The sequence below is a fragment of the Denticeps clupeoides genome, chromosome 1 (genome assembly GCF_900700375.1).
Source record: "Denticeps clupeoides chromosome 1, fDenClu1.1, whole genome shotgun sequence".
NCBI lineage: Eukaryota > Metazoa > Chordata > Actinopteri > Clupeiformes > Denticipitidae > Denticeps > Denticeps clupeoides.
Genome location: NC_041707.1, coordinates 5897715 through 5917559, shown reverse-complemented (window position 1 = coordinate 5917559; position 19845 = coordinate 5897715). Strand labels below are relative to the sequence as shown.

The window sequence follows — 19845 nt, the reverse complement described above, 5'->3', positions numbered from 1 at the left end:
GTAAAATATGACACATTTCATATTTTGAGCAGGATTCAATTTCCATTATTTCCATTTAGGCATACAAAACAGGAGATTTTTCATGATTTTTCACCATTCATCTCATCAAAGGACCTGTAATTCTGCAAGATACATGCGCTGATTTGCATGCACAACATGCAAATGATCTTTTCCTCTTTTTAACTTCCAATGTTTTTCACAGATAGTCATGTTTACTTCCTGAAATCTTCCCTCTTGTGCAGATGGTCAGGTGCAAACCTCAGATGCTAGAAAAGTTCAGCACCAATTCACCAGTCTGTTAAATCTCCCTGAAGACACAATCCGGTGAGCACTTCCTACAGTCGTTTTGGTCCCGTTGACTTGTAACCTTCCGCTTTGTGAGCGGCAATTATTTTATGCTTCAAAAAATGCCAGGAGGTTGCTCAGGGGATGAAGAGAACTGATACTGTCAGCAGCAGACCAGAATTCCCCTTACATCCACCTTTATTCTTCCTATTGCACAGTACAGGGTTCAGGAGTATAACGTATAAATAAATATAAGTTATACCGATTTACAAAAACCTCACAGTGAGTGCGTGATTGAAAATATCACAAATTTTTATTAATATGGCAACGAAAAGGCCGGTAACGTTTCCACTTGCGGCTTCCTTCATCAGACGCCTTATCTTTATAGTCCACAGCACTGGTAAATGCAAGTCTGTGTTGTAATGTCATTACATAAAAACTCTTAAAAAAAAAAAAAAAAAAAACATACTTTCCTTTAAAAGTACTTTAAAGAGCAAGCCTGCTGCCCCAAAAACGGCTGGAAACTCCTCCCTGTTGTTTTTAATCCCAGCTGGGCCTGACATTTATTTTGGACTTGTTTTAGATATTCATATGCAGTCAATTTTAGTCCTACATTTTTATTCCTGTTTTCAGTCTTGTATAGTGTCCATTTACTGAATTGCATTGTATTATGTGTACGCTTTATATAAATGTGCTTAATAAATAAACTCGACCATGACCGCATATTCTGGCCTAAGATGCACAAAAACCCACCACAGTCACATCCTCCCTTTATTATTTTTGACATACAAATGTTCCCAGCGAACGTAGAAAAACACAGACATATAAAAGGATGATTCAAAACTTTCATCGCTGCACTACAATTACAACAAATAAAGGAACGACACAAATAGCAACAGAAGGAGGCTTTTTTTTGAAAGGGCAATTTTCTAATTTCATGTAATTTCATATAAAAAAAAGAAAAATGTCCTGGAGAAGTAACGTTTCCACTCCAGAAACAATAACACGATTCCAGCTTATTCACGACTTTAACAGGCTGCCCGGCCGGAGCGTCTCAGGAAGGGACCCATACGTTGCCGTGGGTGTCCGGAGCCTGGGTGTAGGGAATATTCCAGATCCAGGGCTGATCTGGAAGCAGAGAGCAGACGTTAGAGGCGTGCTGTGGTGGTGGAGAGTGGTGCAGCGGAAAGCAAGGCCAACGGGTCCAGGCTGGGTCGGACGGAGCCGGTGGGCGCTGCAGACACGGCCGAGCTGCATTACAGGGTCGTGCGGAACGCTGGCAGAGTCAGCGTGGTCTGGAGGCCGGTGTCCATGGAAACGGGGAGAGGGAAAAATTGGGTTAAAACATAAGCACAAACGCAGCGTTTTTTGTGGACAAGGATGAGGCAAAGCACCCGAACCACAGTGTCGAGTCACGCTGGCATTGTGGGATCCTGAGAGTTCCACCCATATTTACATTTACAGCATTTACCAGACGCCCTTATCCAGAGCGACTTACAATCAGTAGTTACAGGGACAGTCCCCCCCTGGAGACACTCAGGGTTAAATGTCTTGCTCAGTAAGTGGGATTTGAACCTCGGTCTTCTGGTTCATAGGCGAGTGTGTTACCCACTGGGCTACTACCGCCCCATATGACTTAAACATGGCCACCATATCAATTTATACACTCAGTGTACACACTCTTTATTATTTCTAACTGGCAACTGAACGGACTCGAGCGCAGATTACGTAACAGATCACACGTTCAGGGGCCTTTCACATGCGGTCAGGCTGCCCGTTACAGACCCTTCCCTCCCCTGAAGCGCTTCCTGGTAGAGGCGGAAGGTGGGCGGCTGTGATCTGCCATTAAGCCGTCAGACTCGGGCTCACCTCTGCGACCCTGACGATGAGTTTAAACCCCCCCGGACAGCCCCCGCAGACTGTCTCCGTCTAGCACCCTCACCGGGCTACCGACGCGATCAAGGGGTCTTCAGAGGGGTTCAGAAAAGATCTGCACACACAGGGAGCATTTCCGTCGTATCCACCAGTTTGCCAATCAGAACAACTGAAAAAGAGCAATGGCGGCCTGCGAATTTGGAAGCAGTGGCCACTGTGGTCCAGAAACGTCCACAACAGCATCAGGAGGAGGTAGGGAAATGGAAGAGAAAAGGATGAGATGAATGTAGCACTACATCTGTGTGATGTATTGACAGGAGAGGCTTTAAATCATCCAGAAAGATCCAATCCAATCATGGCTGCAGACTCCAACTTTGTTCTTGATATCAGGTACAATTAGAAGTAAAAAAAGGGTGACAAAACAGTCCTTATATGTTTCTATCTTGATGCATTAGACTCAAGTATATTTTAATTTTCACATGCTAATAAAAAAAAAATGCCATTTACAATATTGGAATCCGAAACGCCCATCTTAGGCACTCCAAACCAAAATGAGAAAAGGTTTGTACAAACTCAACAATCACCCACAGTATGAGGAGCCAAGGCCAAAAGAAAAAGCAGAATCGCACAATGACTTTCCTGACGAAGGTGACGCACGAACAAAGAGCAGCGTCCCTCGCGCGGCCATGTGGAGGAGAACATCGTGTATTTAATAATTAAAAAAAACAAAACAAAACTGATCACGTGACACGAGGATACAGACCGCCGGAGCAATCATTTTCCACGCAGCTTCTCTTAAGTGCCTCCTGCCTCGTCCTTGACTCGTCCCAAGCTGAAATCCCATCTATCGCACTAAAAGCTTCGTGTTGTAGTGAGGATTGCAAACACTGCCAGCAGCTACTTTGTCATTTAGCGCTGCACTGTCTCAACGGCTTGACCCATTTTGCAATTTTTGCATTTCACAGGAACGTTTCATTTCCTTATAATTCATTAGACTGTTAATTGAACAGGATTACACAATTATTCAGCTGTTTTCCACATCAAACCACATTTCTGTCATTGGTATGTATTTATTATTTCCCCCCAAATCTCTCTAAATTTAAAACAAACATTCTAAAATTATTGTAGTCTTTTGTGCTCTTATGTCATGTATAACCTATTCTTGAGAATTGGAACAAAACGCAAAAAGACTTCTTTACCCAAAATGTATTTCCTTAAGAACTTACACATACACGAAACGAGAACTGGTCCGCTTAATTAACTTCTAAACTGGACCAGAAAATACCCTTTCCAAATCTAACAGTTTGTTCTAATGATAAAGAAGTAGAAAATACTCTTATCATTTACATTTAAGGCATTTGGCAGACGCCCTTATCCAGAGCGACTTACAACGTGCTTCCATGTTACCATCGATGAAGTGATCAATTGTGGTTCATTAGGACCCTCAACTATGAATACAATCTTTTTATTCACTCTTGTTGTAGTTTCTATACAGAAGTCAGACAATAAGAAGGTTACAAGTTCATCTAAATATTCTTTAAAGAGGAAGGTCTTGAAAATACTCAGTGACTGAGCTGTTCTGACCTCGAGGGGAAGTTCATTCCACCACCGAGGGGCCAAGATGGAGAAGAGTCTAGATGAGCGTCTTCCTTTTACCTTCAGAGATGGAGGGACCAGGCGAGCAGTACTGGAGGCTCGGAGTATACGAGGTGCAGTGCGAGGAGTAACAATTATCATGATTTTTGTTTTTAAACATATTTTCTATGAAAAGTTTGGCTTTTGGTTCCGTGTAATCTACATTATTTATTTATTTATTTTTACAGCCTAACTATGCTCCCCACGTTAATTAATAAGATTTATCACTCAGACCCTTACTCCCCTGGTTCCAATTCACAATTTTAATGTTAAGGACAATCAGAGTATTCAAAATTTTGTAATAAAGTTAGATAAAAAAATGCACACAGACACACACACATAAACAAATGCTGTTCCTCTTTTCTGAACACTCACTCACGTCCTCGTGTGTAATTAGTGTAAACCCCCCCCAGACAAAGGCTTCATGAAGCCTCAACGCTCCCTGCACTGGTGCCGCCGTCAATTAGCGCCTCATTCGCTTGTGATTGGGGGTCAGAAAGTCAATTCGCCGGGGGACGGGGACTGTCATTTACAGTGTCATTTACACGATGCTGCTGGTCCATCTGTCGCATCAGCGCAACCCCCACCAGAGAAATGAAGAGCACGTGAGGGCGGCGGCACAAAAGGAGACTGAAGTGATGCCTTCAACACCCATACGGCCGGTCGCCATGACAGCGCAGCCCACTCCGCTTTTCATCTGAAGGTTCCATGCCGTGAAACGTGCAAGTTCAGCCCCTCAGAGTTAAATAAAAGAAACAAAATGTGATCCGCGGCATTTCTTTTCGGTCTCAATCCCGGAGGCCCGGCCCTGCGTTCTTTTGCGCTTTGCGCAGCGAAACCGATTTCTATCTCACTGGATTAATGACATTTACTAAATCCATTCATTCGGAGGCCTCATTACTTCTAAAGCAGAGGTGACTGTGAGTCATTAGCATTCAGCTAATTTTTTTTAAATTACGGAACGGCATTGTGCTTCCCTGATAACTTCTAATGATGTTAAATAGTAGGACAGGTACACGGTGCTGAAAGCCAATTAATTGATCATTTTAATCTGCAGCCAATTATCCTGAACATTAAATACCCCGAGACTCGTTATTATTAAAGCCTTGAGCCTCACTGTTATTTAGTATTGTTAATTTGCCCGAGGGGGTGGCAGTAGCCACCAGCAGACACAGGTTCAAACCCCACTTACTTCCATTGTGTCCCTGATTGGGGGACACAACCGGGGGGGGGGGACTGTCCCTGTAACTACTGATTGTAAGTCGCTCTGGATAAGGGTGTCTGGTAAATGCTGTAAATGTAAATGAGAGGATGCACACAATGTTCTAACACGGCAGCGGTGGCTTGGAGGTGGAAAGGTGAAGGCATCGGGCGCGTGAGTCAGTCCCCCGTTTCTCGCCAGGCGAGAGTTGCCAGTTGGTCACTTTTAACATTTTCCACCGTGCAATTAGCGCCTGCTGTGCCGAGGTTGAAAACGTCAGCGGATTAGTAAAGATATATTTTTCTCCCACGGCACCCTAACTGCATTCCCTCCGAAAATCCTGTTGTGTCGTGACTTAACGTGGCCGAGCCCCCGCTGTATTTTCACCGTAAAAAAACGTCTTTATTCATCAGGTTCTGCTGAGATTCTTGCCTACCTTTACTTGAGTAGCGTTCAGGTGGAAGGTCAAAGGGCACTGGAAACCCCGAAGAGGAGGAGTCAGCAGGAAACACCTTCTTCTGAACTGTAAAGGTGCTCATTTTCTGTTGGGAATGGAAACAACCAAAAATGATTTGCACTGGACTTGTGATGTGACAATACTAATCAAACGAGACAAATGTGCGAGAGATCCAGGGTAAAATGTATTAAAATGTTTGCACAAATAAATTAAGCAAAAGATTTGATAAAATGCAGGTAAATAAGGTGATAAAATGGACCTTCATCTTTTCCAAATTAATCTCGTAATCTGACTACAGGACTACGCGTCCACAGCCAGATTTAGATGGAATTTATCCCACGCCCTGGATGACCTAACCATCTTCTCTCCAGCGCAACATGCTCTCCCCACGACTGCGGGCCAATGGCCGTTACTGAGGCGGCTCCAGGAGAACCGGTCTGCGGTAAATGTCAAAAATTGCATGTGTGGGCTCAACTCAACATCCACGAGGCTCTTCTCTGGCTTTACGAACTTCAAAAGCACGGTGGATCTCTGCAAGGGTCAAATATACGCAGTCCTGTTGCTGTGGGGGGGGGGGGGGGGATCTGCACCAAGGTCACTTTTTTTGCACTATCTGATACTCGATTCCCAGTGTGTCAACTATTCTGTTCCTGCTTTGGCCAATTCCGGTTATTTCATTATTCATCTCTTAAATCGCTTTTTTGCTAATGAACTTGGTGCCATGCGTGAATAAAAACAACGTCCCAGCTGATACGTCCACCCGTCTGATCCTGAACCTCATCCTTCCCATTTAAACCAATTTAAGAGATTCATTAATCAAAATCATCACTAAGCTTATAAGGAGCTGCATTAATCTTCATCATATATCTGCCAACGTGACTAATATGCTAAATAATGTGATAAATGACAAAATGATAAGTGAAGAGTTGCTGTCAGTTGAATAACGATGGAAAGTCCACATCTAGAGCATCGCTTCTCAACAGCGCATCACATTTCACTGGTTTTTTTATTTTTTATTTTTTTTAACCCCACGACTGAGAACAGAAGCAGACTGTTGCTTAGCAACTTTTGAAGTAATTCTAAGACCTACTCCGACAACAAGGACAAATTACCCTGTGAGTACGTGAGGACGGCGCACACGACTTCAGCGCCGGACAGCTCGCGCTTCAAAAGCCAGGGCAGCACTCGAGTGCTCCTTACAGACAATGGCGGCGTGAGTGGCGGGGCTCTCCTCGCATCACTTTAAAAAGACGAGGACGCATTTCCAGAATGCATTTCAGAGTCCTGTCTCTAGGGCTGCTGGCGCCGGGCGGGGACTTACGAAGGCCGAGGGCAGGTAGAGGACACCTAGCTCGTAGGAGCGGACCATCATCTGGGTGTTGTTCTTCTCCAAGGCACCCCAAGCAGCTTTGGACAAATTGGCACTGAGGAAGACATTTAAAAAAATGGCACTAGGCTTACTGGTAACACAGACAGGATATATTTGAGATTCTTCCTGGTTTGCACACACACACTTCAGGAACACCCCCTGTAAATAAGATGTGTGACCGTGAAATTGGACTCGTGGGGCTGGGAGAGGAAGGCCTGAAAGAGAATGACTGGTCAGACCACGTGTCACCCTCTCCAATCCCAGGGTTTCTGCAAGTTTAAGGAAGCCAAAGTACTTTTTTAAAGGCTGCTTTCATCAAATTTAAGACCCTACATCAGGGTCGTCAACTACATTTGTCCAAGGGCCAGATGCCTTCTAAAATTAAATACATTTTCCTGCCAAATTTATTTATTTTTAACACTCATATTACCTGTACTCCTGAAACACCACTAGGGGTCAAACTATAATATTTTCTGTTTGTTACTTGTGAGTCATTTCCAGCAGCGGTTTTTGATATGGGCAACATGGGCCATTGCCCAGGGTGGCATAGTAGATAGTAGTAGTAGAGGCTTCTCTTTACTCCACAAATGACAAGTCAAAATGCATTAGATACTACTAAAAAAATGACTTTTTAAAAGCACTCTTAGAAGATAAAAATGCTAATTAGAAACATTCAAAGAAAACTATTTTTTTTATTGGGTCATTAGGGGCTTGACCTGTTCTGGAAAACAAGCTTTTACTCTCACGCATTTTACATATCCACCAATCCCACAGAATCTTGTCAATTAATAAGAAACACATTAATTACAGCCAAGATGAGTTAAAGGATGAAGATCATTCTTAGTTTTAGTCTTGTTATATAGTTATAGTATAAATCAGGCCAGAGTCTGGTTTTCCACCTACCGTGCCATCGGCCCGTTCATATAATGCTCAGAAGACATGAACAAACACACACTCACAACACAGCGCTAAAATGGAAAATGTTATGATTGCACCTCTTGGCAACAGCCAATCGTATGAGGTGCCATAAGCCTAACTAAACACAAACAGGCGCGATATAAAGCGGGTAAATATGTACGCATGAGTCACCTGCAGCCTGCCTGCGAGTACAGTAGCGTAGAGTAAAACGAGATTAATCACTTTTCAGAGCTGGAGCCTTAAAAACAGGGATCGCTAAATTGTAAATAAACATAGCAATAAACATTTTTTTTGATTGTGTGCAAGGTTTCAGCATACTTAATATCTAAGAACGTACAGTACAGGCCAAAAGTTTGGACACACCTTCTCATTCACTGCGTTTTCTTTATATTCATGACCATTTAAATGTAGATAGATTTTCAAAAAGTTATGTACTTACCAAAAAGAGGTGAAATAACTGAAAACATGTTTTATATTCTAGTTTCTTCAAAATAGCCGCCCTTTACTCTGATTACTGCTTTGCACACTCTTGGCATTCTCTCGATGAGCTTCAAGAGGTCGTCACCTGAAATGCTTTTCCAACAGTCTTGAAGGAGTTCCCAGAGGTGTTTACTTGTTGGCCCCTTTGCCTTCACTCTGCGGTCCAGCTCACCCCAAACCATCTCGATTGGGTTCAGGTCAGGTGACTGTGGAGGTCAGTTCTCCACTTTTTGGTAAGAACATAACTCCACATGTGTTCATTCATAGTTTTGATGGCTTCAGTGAGAATCTTCCAATGTAAATGGTCATGAATGAGAAGGTGTGTCCAGACTTTTGGTCTGTACTGTATGTTCAGATATGCTGCACCCTACAGTGTAAAGTGGTAAGCTTACTGTGAAGAAATAAAAGGTATTTATAAGCGGTGGTGGCATTTCCAGGAAAAACTAGTCATTGTCATTAAGTTCCCAGTACAAAAAAAATAACATCTTGACCAAGTGCAGACCATTAGATTAAAGTGGCGACTCCATGCTGATGCACAGTAATTATCGGGCATCAGGGAATAATGTTAATAATATTTAACTATATGCTGCACTCAATGAATCTAAACTCCATGGGTTCGACCACTGCTTACTGTAAATAACTGGCTTCTGTGTTGATGGCCGCTGTAACCAGCAATCTGTGATTGTTTAGAACGTTTGCTTTGGTCTGGTGAGTTTTGAACATTGTTTCATGTTCCTATCGGTCCTACCCGTTTCAAATCACGCGAGAACCTTCCTTCTGTTTATTGCTCAGATGTGCAAATACGGGACAACTACATGCTTGTATGAAATCATGCGTATGTAGTCATCAGACTACATACTATTTGTCTGTGAGGCACTGCACCTCCTCACGACTCCAAGTAAGTCCGTGATTCATCTTGCAGGATGTTGAGTGTACGTGGCTTAGTTACATGTGATCACAGTAATCGCACTTGGTGCGCATCAAGACAACGGCACAAGGACCCACAAAAAGAGGTGGTCTCAATCAGAATCAAATGGCAAACTCTGGTGCGGTCCACCAGGTGAGAACACGTACAGGACCAAACGCTATCACATGATATCAGAACAGTGAATTCTGGGTAAGTTTCAATGTTGTTCCCGCGGTGGCTGGATTTTTCTGTGTGAAAGAAAACCGAACAGAGAAAAAAAATGATAAAACGTTCCCAACTCACCAACTGATTCGAACCAAAGAAAACATACTAAGGTGTGACAGTTTGCATCGCATAAGCATCTGCCCACCCAGAATGACCTGACCTGAAGAACAAATGCCTTTTGTGCAAAAACTCTTGATATTGCTGGGAAACTCCAGTCAACACCCACGTAAGTATACAACTGTAGGAAATAGTGAGATAATGAGCACCTATGCCCTGTCCAAGTCCCACATTCCCACCAGATAAGCATGGTCCTCATCCCATTGAGGGGAACGCATGCACAGGAATCCTGCAGAATGTTCTCACCTTGTGATGAGGAACCAGGCCAGTTGAGAGAAGTCCGGTGATGCCCTCATGAACGTTTTGATGTGGGGCATGGCCCGGCTCCGTCCAGTTGTTTCAGCACGCCACTGGCTGAGAAGATAAAAAAAAAAAATTAAATAAAACCAATGCCAAAAGGCCATTTTCATCTATTTACTTTCAGCATCTTCTCAATGCCAAGCAACGTTACTGTGCACAAGAATGAAATAAACAGGCTTTTAAAAAAATAATGATACATTAAAAAGAAAATACTTACTTTATAAGCAACAAATTTATATGCTAAAGGGTTGCATATAATGCTACATTTAACGGCAAATGTACAGTCAGTGAGCAAAAGAAGTCTGAGATACTGGCATTTTCAGTCATGGAAAATATTTCCTGAATTTTGGAGATGGCTGACACCTACGGTGAAAATGTGAAATTGTAGATGGGGTGGGAATAAAAGGCCTTCTGGGGGATGGTGCTTTGATGGGTGTAGTCGGAGGCGAGAGACTCACTGGAAATAAGCGTGGAGCCACAGCTGCTTCTGAGCGGTCTGGATGCTGTAGGGCAGAGAGCCGCCGGCTGTAATGACAACAGCAGGCGACACTGATGAGGGACAGACTGCACGGCCACCAAGGGTCATTCACAAGAAACGAGAGGGCAGAGCCGCTACCTGGATAGCCTTCCAGACTTGTTCTCACGTTGTCCACAGATGGATAAACCTAAGAACATGGGGATGATAACACTTTTCAATCACTTCATTTTTTTTTTTCTCTTTTGCTCTTGAGGTGCAAAACATATTAATCATTTTCCTCTGCTTGATTACAAATAGAGCAGAAAGAAAGCGTGTCCACCACCGCGCTGCAAGCGATAATAAAACCACTGTTATCACGACTGCATGCATTATCATAATATTAAGTTGTTGTTTTTTTTTTCTCTCCTGGAGGGGTGGTATTATCTTGATGATGTTAAAGTATCATCTTCGCACACAAGACAAAAAGCTCAGTCCTGAAAAACAGCCCTCAGGCTCCCGACGTGTGATATTTAACAATGATCCCCTCAGGGGTGGGAAATAGTTTCTCTTCTCAAAAGACGTTCTGGTTTTGTGATGTGAAAAGGACCAACACTGGGTGGAATTAAATTCACAGAATATTGCAGCTGAATATTAATATTGCTGTTTATTTGTGTTGTGGAATTTCAATTAGTTGTTCTCCAAATAAACAAAAAAAGGGAGAAAAAAAAGATTAACACCAGGAAATGAAGGAATGAAAAACACACATGCATATATCCCGAGCTCTTATTAAATCAGGAGCGAGACCATTAAACGCAAATTAGTCTTGAGTGGCATGCAGGGATTGCTGGGAAATTTGTCAGTGTATGCGTCAGCATGCGGCATTAATCCTCGATACAATGCTGTGCATCCTAACCCATCATGCCTGTTTTGTATGGTTTAGTGTTGGTTTGGTGTTTTTTGGGGGATTTTTACATTTGACATACATACATACATACATACATACATAAAGAAATATATACACACACACACACACACACACACACACACACACACACACACACACACACTGATAGATTCTCACTGAAGGCATCAAAACTATGAAGGAACATAGTTTAACAAAAAGTGGAGACCTGGCCTCCACAGTCACTGGACCTGAACCCAATCGAGATGATTTGGGGTGAGCTGGACCACAGAGTGAAGGCAAAGGGGTCAATAAGTGCTAAACACCTCTGGGAACTCCTTCAAGACTGTTGGAAAACCATCTCAGGTGGCGACCTCTTAAAGTTCATAGAGAGAATGCCAAGAGTGTGCAAAGCAGTAATCAGATTTTGTTTTTTTTCCCCGTTAAGTACATAACTCCACATGTGTTCATTCATAGTTTTGATTCCCTCAGTGAGAGTCTACCAATGTAAATGCAAATTAATGAAATATACATGTATGTCGAATGTAAACCCCCCCCCCCCAAAAAACACCAAACCAACTAAACCATACAAAACAGGCATGATAGGTTAGGATGCACAGCATTGCATCGAGGATATATGAGAGAGAGAGAGAGAGAGAGAGAGAGAGAGAGAACTGACCAGCATGACTTGGGTCTCAGGACTAAGGGCTGCTCTCCCTTTGCCCAGGGTGGTCAAGGTGCGCTGGAACTCTCCTGCTAACCACTTGGTTTTGTCGAGGCCCATGGATCCGATGCTTGAGAACTGGCAGACCACAGGCCATTTCTCCTCATTTTGAACTGGGGTTGTGTGGTCCATTAACAGCTACACACACACATATGCACACAAACACACACACAGTAAGAGCTGGAGGGCTGAAATTAATCTGGTTTCCAAAGAAAAACATGGAAGCAAATAACATGATTTCCATTTTTTTGGTCATGAGTTTTGCACACCTTACCTTTCTTAGTCTGAGATGACCCCATTTCTCCATATCAGGGCCAACATACCTCCCAGGAGTGGAACCAATGAGATAAACCCTGTGGAGTGTTCTCATAATGATTAAAATAATAATCACCATGACACACATTATACTGATATATTCAAATCGGGTCTGTCAAAGTGTTAATCGTTATTGCAATTAGCGCAGCTGAGTTTTGTTTATTATCTGTGTGCGGGCTCCATCCTACGACATGCATTGGAGAATTAACATAGACATTACAAAGACAATCCATACATAAAGATGAAGCTGAACAGTGCAAGTCAGGGGCAACCAGAATAAACTATCAAAATGCACACATTCTTTAAATTTTTTATTAATTAATTACAATTCTAAATATACCAAAACGTCATTATAACTAATACATCAACATGTATAACAATGACATACATTTTATGCAAAGATTTGCACAAGACGAAGAAGCACGGAGAGAAGTGTGGATTTTAAAAAGAAGTCAGAGGCACCTGGTGAGGGACCTGCAGAGCTGGGGACTTACAGCTCATAGATGACAGCCTAATCCAAGGGACTGTCAATACAGCCAAACCTGATGGATCTAAGAGACACATTGAAGTGTGTGGAATTCTGGGTCCTACCCTCTAATGCTTCAAAGGTGATGAGGATCTTACACTGCTGGTCAGATCAGGTGCAGATAGCTGGCCAGAAATCCTGCTGAAAGAGTCCCCTGACAGCAGAATACTTTCTTCAGGTGCGTGGTAGAATGCCATGTCTGAGTAAAGGCCCGGCGTGAGATGAAAAGAAGTGAAACAGGAGTCTCACCGAGTCTCTGACAAGTCGTGCTCTTTAATGCGATCGATCCACTCGCTGAGCTCGGGGGCGCGGTAGGCACTCAGGTACTCGATCAGGTCGTGTTTAAAATTGGTGGAGGACTCGCCAGCCGTCTCAGGGCTTCCTTCTGGCAACCGAGGGTAGAGCGGGCTCATCCACAGGCTGGAACGCAAACACAGGGCACAAATTGACTTGAAAGGGAAAAGGTGAAGTGATTGTCATTATGAAACAATGCAGCACTGCACACGGTGACACACAATGAAATGTGTCCTCTGCATTTAAACCCTCACACTTAGTGAGCAGTGGGCAGCCATGAAAGGTGCCTGGGGGGTCAGTGTGTGGGGACGGTACCTTGCTCAGTGGATTTGAAACAGAAACCTTCCCATCACGGAACCCACTAGGCCACCTCTGACTTCAAGTGTCTTGCAAAGAAACACAATGGAGGTCATGGGATTTGTGAATTTTTCACAGAAATTGACTCAAAAAGCAACTTAATGTAGATGTAATGAAATTGAACAAAGTCGGAACTTTGAAATATGATTGTGCCGCATAGCATCACTCTAGTAGTCGCCTGGGATACAACTGCACCTGCCTAGCAACACCCTCCAAAGCCCTAGCAACCAGCTGGTATACCATGAGACCCTAGCATCCACCTGGCACATCAGCAACCAGGTCGGACACAGTCAGTATCTTAGCAACCACCTTGGTCTACTCCACCTTAATCAATCTTCTCGCTTTCTCTCCAACCACCTTCATAGAGCATTATTTTACTATTAGAACCAACAGACTGACAATGAACAACTGTTAAATAAACAGTCCCACTCCTTTACTCGTCCCTCATGGGATGGGAAATGTTGGGACACATTTCACTGCATGTTGCATGTGTACATCATGTATGTGACAAAACCTAACCTTCCCATTCACATCTGCTCAATGCAAACATATGTACAGAAATATGAATAGTATATGCTGGCTCAATGTGGAGAAGAAGGATCTGCTAAGCCAGACGCTTGTATTCTCAGGGTGCCACCGAGCAAAGCACCGTCCCCACACACTGTTCCCCAGTGATGGCTGCGCCTGTCATGGCTGCCCACTGCTCACCAAGGGTGATAGTTAAAAGCAGAGGACACATTTCATTGTGTGCACTGTATGCTGTGCTGTAGTGTATCACAAAGACAATCACTTCACTTTATTTTACTTTATTTAAATATACTTGCTGTTAACGTATGTTAAATGAAGGGAAATGATACGGATGCAATACCTGCAAATTTTATAGGGGTTGCAAGATCTGTAGATGAATATTTTAAGATAGTATTCGTTCATTTATTTGGTTTGCTGCCTCAACACTGACTCCTGGTGGTAAGGAGTAGACACTACAGAGTATGGACAAGAATATCAGCACAAACATTAACAATGCAACTGTGTATGGCTACGCATACGTAGCTCACAGCAAGTATATTTCTGGTTTCCAGTCCTAAAGTTTTGAAATTATAATATCAAATTGAGCCTGTTCATTTGTAAAACATAGAGACTATGTTCTCCTATTGTTCTCTGAGAAGCAATGCGATGTTGTTCTCCATCTGTAGATCTTTGCTTGTAGGGGATCATTCATTAGTTTACAGAGTTGGGAGACTGAAATTATTTCCACTTTTTACTCATTAGTATGTTTTTTTTTTTTTTTTACACTTTTAGATAGTAGTAAATCTGTATTATTTTCTCCCAAACAAAACAAAAATGTATTTATGTATTATATATGGTATAAATAGGAAAAAAAATAGACATAAGATGTGATTATTAAAGTAAATATAAAGTAAAACTAAAACTACTATAATCCCAATTATACTATAATCCCAATCCCAATTGAAATTGACTGAAGATTAACGTCACAAAATGGCATTACAGCACTGGCACGTATCAATTTTAGACGGATAGAAATGTTCCCCGACGTTGATTCTGCTTCTTTCCCCACAACACTAAATGTGTCTTTTTAAGCACTTAGGCTGGTATTTTAATAAGGGATTATGCTACAAGAATCCATGGATTTGCATGCATTGGTGAAAATCTGTTCCTGTCTGACGCTGTGTTTGCATTCGATTTTTTCTTCGATACGGTGAAACAAGGAATTGCGCTTCTAGCCAAAATCACCAATGGACTGTCAATCACTTTTAAACATGTGTGTACACCAGCGCTTTTCATTACATAGTTGTTTCCAAAGAGCACAGTCTGTTTTAAAGCATATACAAAACAGCATAAAAGTTGCTTTTCCATAAACCATTAGACCGAGTGAATAATGCAGCCTGCCCAGCATGCAAGATCCTCAGCAAAAGCCATGACCGTAATCACATCGGTGTTAATTCACCATCCAATGCGGAGAGAGAGCAACTGAATGGGAGGGGGGCGGCTTACGGCTGGAGATATATGGAGGGCATAATAAACTCTTTTCACTGGAGCTACTGTGCAACCTGCGGTGGCAGCATGGTTCTGCACCATCCAGCCTCCACGGCAGATAGAAGCTGTCAGTAAATCTGTGTGGAAGCAGGGAATGCTTCAGTTTTTACCAAATCTCGAACCGACATGGTGCCACTGAGGTCCCCTTGCGTAGGTGAGGTGCCACACACTACACCCAGGACATATTTCGTTGTGCGCACTGTGGCTGTGCCTCTTAATGACAATCACTTCATTTTCACTAATTAGGTGTTTAAGCTACTTGGCCAAAAATAAATGCTGAGATCTAAAAGCATACAAAACTGTGTCTTTCTGACAAAGACCCACATCTCGAGGTGCATAATCCAATTATCCTTGTGTGGTGGAAGAATTTGCACTACACTGACTTCAGCGGCATCATCCGAATTTGCACACTGATGAACTGCTTCATTAAAACGCGCCGTTCTATTCTTTTCGGGAGAAATATGCTTCATTTCAATATCCTCAAACTAGCTGCTATGCACGTTGCCATGGCAACCACCACAGAGCGTGTCAGGCGCATCAGTGAGCGCAACACCTATTTCAGACGAATTGTCTGATTGCTGTAAATGAACAGATTCACAAACAGCAGCATTACCGATACTAACTAAATCAACAGACTAGCACAACATGTGCCGTGTAATGGGGCGTCGGCGCGTGAGAAGCCGACTCGTGCGTACTCGTTCGGGGGGATGGAGAGAGAGAGAGAGAGAGAGAGAGAGAGAGAGAGATATATATATATATATATATATATATATAAATAAAAAAAAAAAAAAAAAAAAAAAAAAAAAAAAACAGCAACCCCTCTCACCCCTGCGTCTTCTGGTACCAGTCAGCGCGGATGAGGTTCGACGTGAGGATGACCACTCGGAATCCTTCCTCGTACCAGAGCAGCATCATTTTCCTGCAAATGAGAACAGTGAACGCTTGATTAAACGTTTAATTTTTAATCCCAAACGCTTCATAAGCCAATGAGAGGGCTGTAAGGCCTCAGCCTGTGAAGCCTATCTTCACGTACGTCCGCTGAATTATCAGAATTTTATTTGCTGGATGATCTGTCATGAATAAAAATTAAACAGGAGACAGACTTGTGATGTGATATGAACAGGTCCACTTATTTATCTTAAAGACATAGACATCATATATACACAAACATATATACATATGCACACAGACACACACACACACAAACAAACACATATCAACTGTAGAAGTATACAGTGCATGCTACATCAATATTAAATACTCACACAGCCCCACACAGGATAACGTAAAGAAAAAACCTTCATTAAGAGCAGACAACTTCCACCTTAACAGAATTATGATTTAAATGCATAAAATGCTTCCGCACCCTTCAAGCTACTAATAGAGTGTACAATGCAGGTTATGTTAAAACTGATTCTCACTATGTGCTCTAATAGATGTTTACAGTTTGCAGGCATGTTTTATTACCCTGAAACATCAGCGAGGGGGAAATTATGGGCTGACTCCAATTTTAGCAGCTGCAAGATAAAACACTTTCCAAACCCATTAAGTGCACACAAGCTCAGTTACGTGCTGTTTCAACCAGTGCACACAGTTGTTGCCCAGGGAACATCAAACCAAATAAAATGATCGCGCTCATTATCAATCAAAGGCCGCTTCATAGGGACGGCATTTGGTGCAAAGAGCGAAGCAAATGAGGTAAAATGCCTTATGGTGCTCACAAGCAGGGAAATAAAAAAAAACTGTTGAAATATTCATGCACGTTACCTGAGAATAATGAGAAGCAATAATTCAATGTTATTAAAAAGAAAATGAAACGGGATATGTGAAAACTCACGTGTGGTGTGTGCCAAAGGCAATATCCAGTTTAGCCTGTCGGAAGAAGGAAGAATTGTGAAAATTGTTAGTATTCTTCTACAAACTTTTTGGACTCTTCTTGACCGTGCTGCATTGGCAACTAACTGCGCAGAAACTCCATTGTGCCCTCAGGTGGACACGCCGGGGAACTGCGGCACCGCTCGGCGGTCAAATCAAACATTCCAGACCTGGCAGAGCCGAACGTGTCCATATGGCTGAGCCTGCTGGACCAGCCGCGCCTTGGACTCGCGTTTCTCTCCATGGACGACCGTGATGGGTTTGTCTCTGGAGAGCAAACAGCCACATTAGATTCTTTTGTGGACAACAATAGTCAATTACATTGCCATGACATTCTCGTCAGCTAACCAACTTTCATTCGGATTTCAGAGGTGGCTTGATTAAAACCCAAGTAATAGATCAGATTACATTTTTTTTTTCTTCTTAAATGCTTAACCACCCAGTACCCTGGTATGCAAAATATATATGCCTTTCTTGGTGAAACCTATTGATTTGACATTTTATTTCTTGCCCAACTAACTAGCAGGCAATTTATTCTCCAATTTCCTGCAACCTGGACCTGGACTTATATGGCTTTGCTATTTTGGATTTTGCAATACCTGAACTCTGGAGGATACTGCTCCACCATCCATGGAATATCGAAACAGTAGTTGAACTATTACACAGAAACACAAAGACGACCAATTAAAGGCACACTCTCACACTAGAAAATGCCATCGAGCATTCAAATGTGTACACTGCACCTGCACAGACTCTTTCAGGGTTCCAAACACAGGAGACAAAATCTCTATATGAAGATGAAAAAGTGATTATTAGATAGGTCCGCAAAAAAACATAAAATATAAAAATGAATTACCTTTAATATGAATAGCTCCAGCGTTGAACTTCTTTTCCAGACCTGTGACTTTATTCAAATAAAAGCGATAAACTTCGCTGTCAGCAGAGAAACTAGTTTCAAAGAAATCAGCAGGTTCCTCTATGTAATAGACACGACCATGCGGGCTTGGTGGTCGGGCATCTTCGGTCTTTATCCTTTTGGGACTGGTGCCCCGACGTCCAGGCCGAGGAGTCTCATCCTCGTCACTGCTGGAAAGGGCCCAGCCGGCCTCCTCGCTCTCCCTCTTCCTCTTGGCAGCAGGCGAGGGACCGTCTTTGTACTTCTCCACCAACGGGGACGCCTCGGGCTCCACTCTGGGTTCAGGGTCCGACTGAGGGAAGAATACGTTGAGAAAAGTGTCTGATTCAGGGGGCTCAGATTTCGCTGTTTCGTCCACGGCGTCCGAGCGAGCTGCAGGCACATCTTCATCGTCGCTACTGGACAGCGACCATTTGCCATGCTGACTCTCCTTGGACATTATTGCTATGACAAAAACAAAGAGACCATTTAATAAAAAAATATTATTTTAGTAGTCTAAAATACTTATTCTACAGGACTTTTTTTTTTTTGGCTCCTGTTTGTGAATTATTGTATTAAACCTGCTGATAATCTACTGCGTGGTCCTGACATGTCTACAGCATGCATTCTAAACTCGTATTCTGGGAGTCGGGAATTATTGCACACCAGAAAAGAAGACTGGGTAGAAGAGAAGTAGTAAGCGCACCTTTCTGGTTTTAATCTTTTTCTTTTTGTCGCTCTATAGTTAAAAGTAGGGCCAAAAACAGTCTCCTACATGTCTACCACTGAAGCAACATTAAAACAGCACATTTCAAACAGACTAATCTCGCATATTCATGGGCAAAAAACCCCCCACTATTGTTCACATCTGGAAGCTCGACTGCCGATATAACATAAAATTAATTAGCGTGGCCAATGGTTGCAAATAAATACAGAACTCTTTTATTGGACGTTTTTGACAGACGCGCTTACTCATTTGTTATGCAATACAGCAGCACTTTCTAACCATTTAAATAATATTAAAAGTTTTCTTTTTTTGAGGGGGGGGATGAGAAACAAAAATGAATCTGCGATCACTTACATAAACGGAATGCTACGGTATGCTCACAGCAGCCAAAAAACGAAAGGGGACGCGGTAGACCAGGCTACGACGAGTTTAAAGCGATTATCATTATTGTAATTAAAAGACATCAGTTTTAGCCTTTAGCCTTTAGCCACATTCGGCGCTTCATCGGCACGCACACGGGGTGTAACCGCGCATTCCTCCCCCTGCCAAACACGAACACGTGAACGTTAGTTCCACTACCGCTGTTTAGAGAACACGACGTTATAAATAAACTTTTCTTCACGTAATTTAATCAGTAAAATTATGTATAGATTAAATGAAAAGTTGCATTCTTCAAATCAACAGCGATCTGATATTTCCTGTACAGTTTTATGCACATATGTTTAGTGCATTACATAGAAACGACATATCGACAAATGTAAGCCTTTATAATTTAACATTTAAAACCAATAAGAATTGTAAGGGGTAGAAATATAGACTATTGGACTATTGAAGAGGGGCAATAAAAACACGAAGATGTTTCTAATAAAGAGACCGAGACTGTGGAGAATTTCACAGAAAGTACACAGTGTCTAAAGAACATTTAACACATTTCTAATGGATCAAGGTAC

The 19845-nt window shown here is 42.4% G+C and overlaps 1 protein-coding gene across 1 annotated transcript; it reads right to left on the bottom strand.

Annotated features, from left to right (window-relative positions):
* Positions 1-1038: 1038 nt before the first annotated feature.
* Positions 1039-19423, bottom strand: tdp1 (tyrosyl-DNA phosphodiesterase 1). Its single transcript, XM_028994022.1, has 16 exons — positions 19250-19423; positions 18130-18633; positions 18017-18060; positions 17873-17928; positions 17444-17540; positions 17236-17270; positions 16225-16317; positions 12942-13112; positions 12126-12204; positions 11807-11989; positions 10386-10434; positions 10228-10294; positions 9716-9823; positions 6775-6877; positions 5433-5538; positions 1039-1413 (listed from the first exon to the last, which is right to left on the bottom strand). Exons 2-16 carry the CDS (start codon positions 18626-18628, stop codon positions 1340-1342), a joined length of 1764 nt encoding a protein of 587 aa, XP_028849855.1. The 5' UTR covers positions 18629-18633; positions 19250-19423; the 3' UTR covers positions 1039-1339.
* Between the last annotated feature and the right edge of the window lie 422 nt (positions 19424-19845).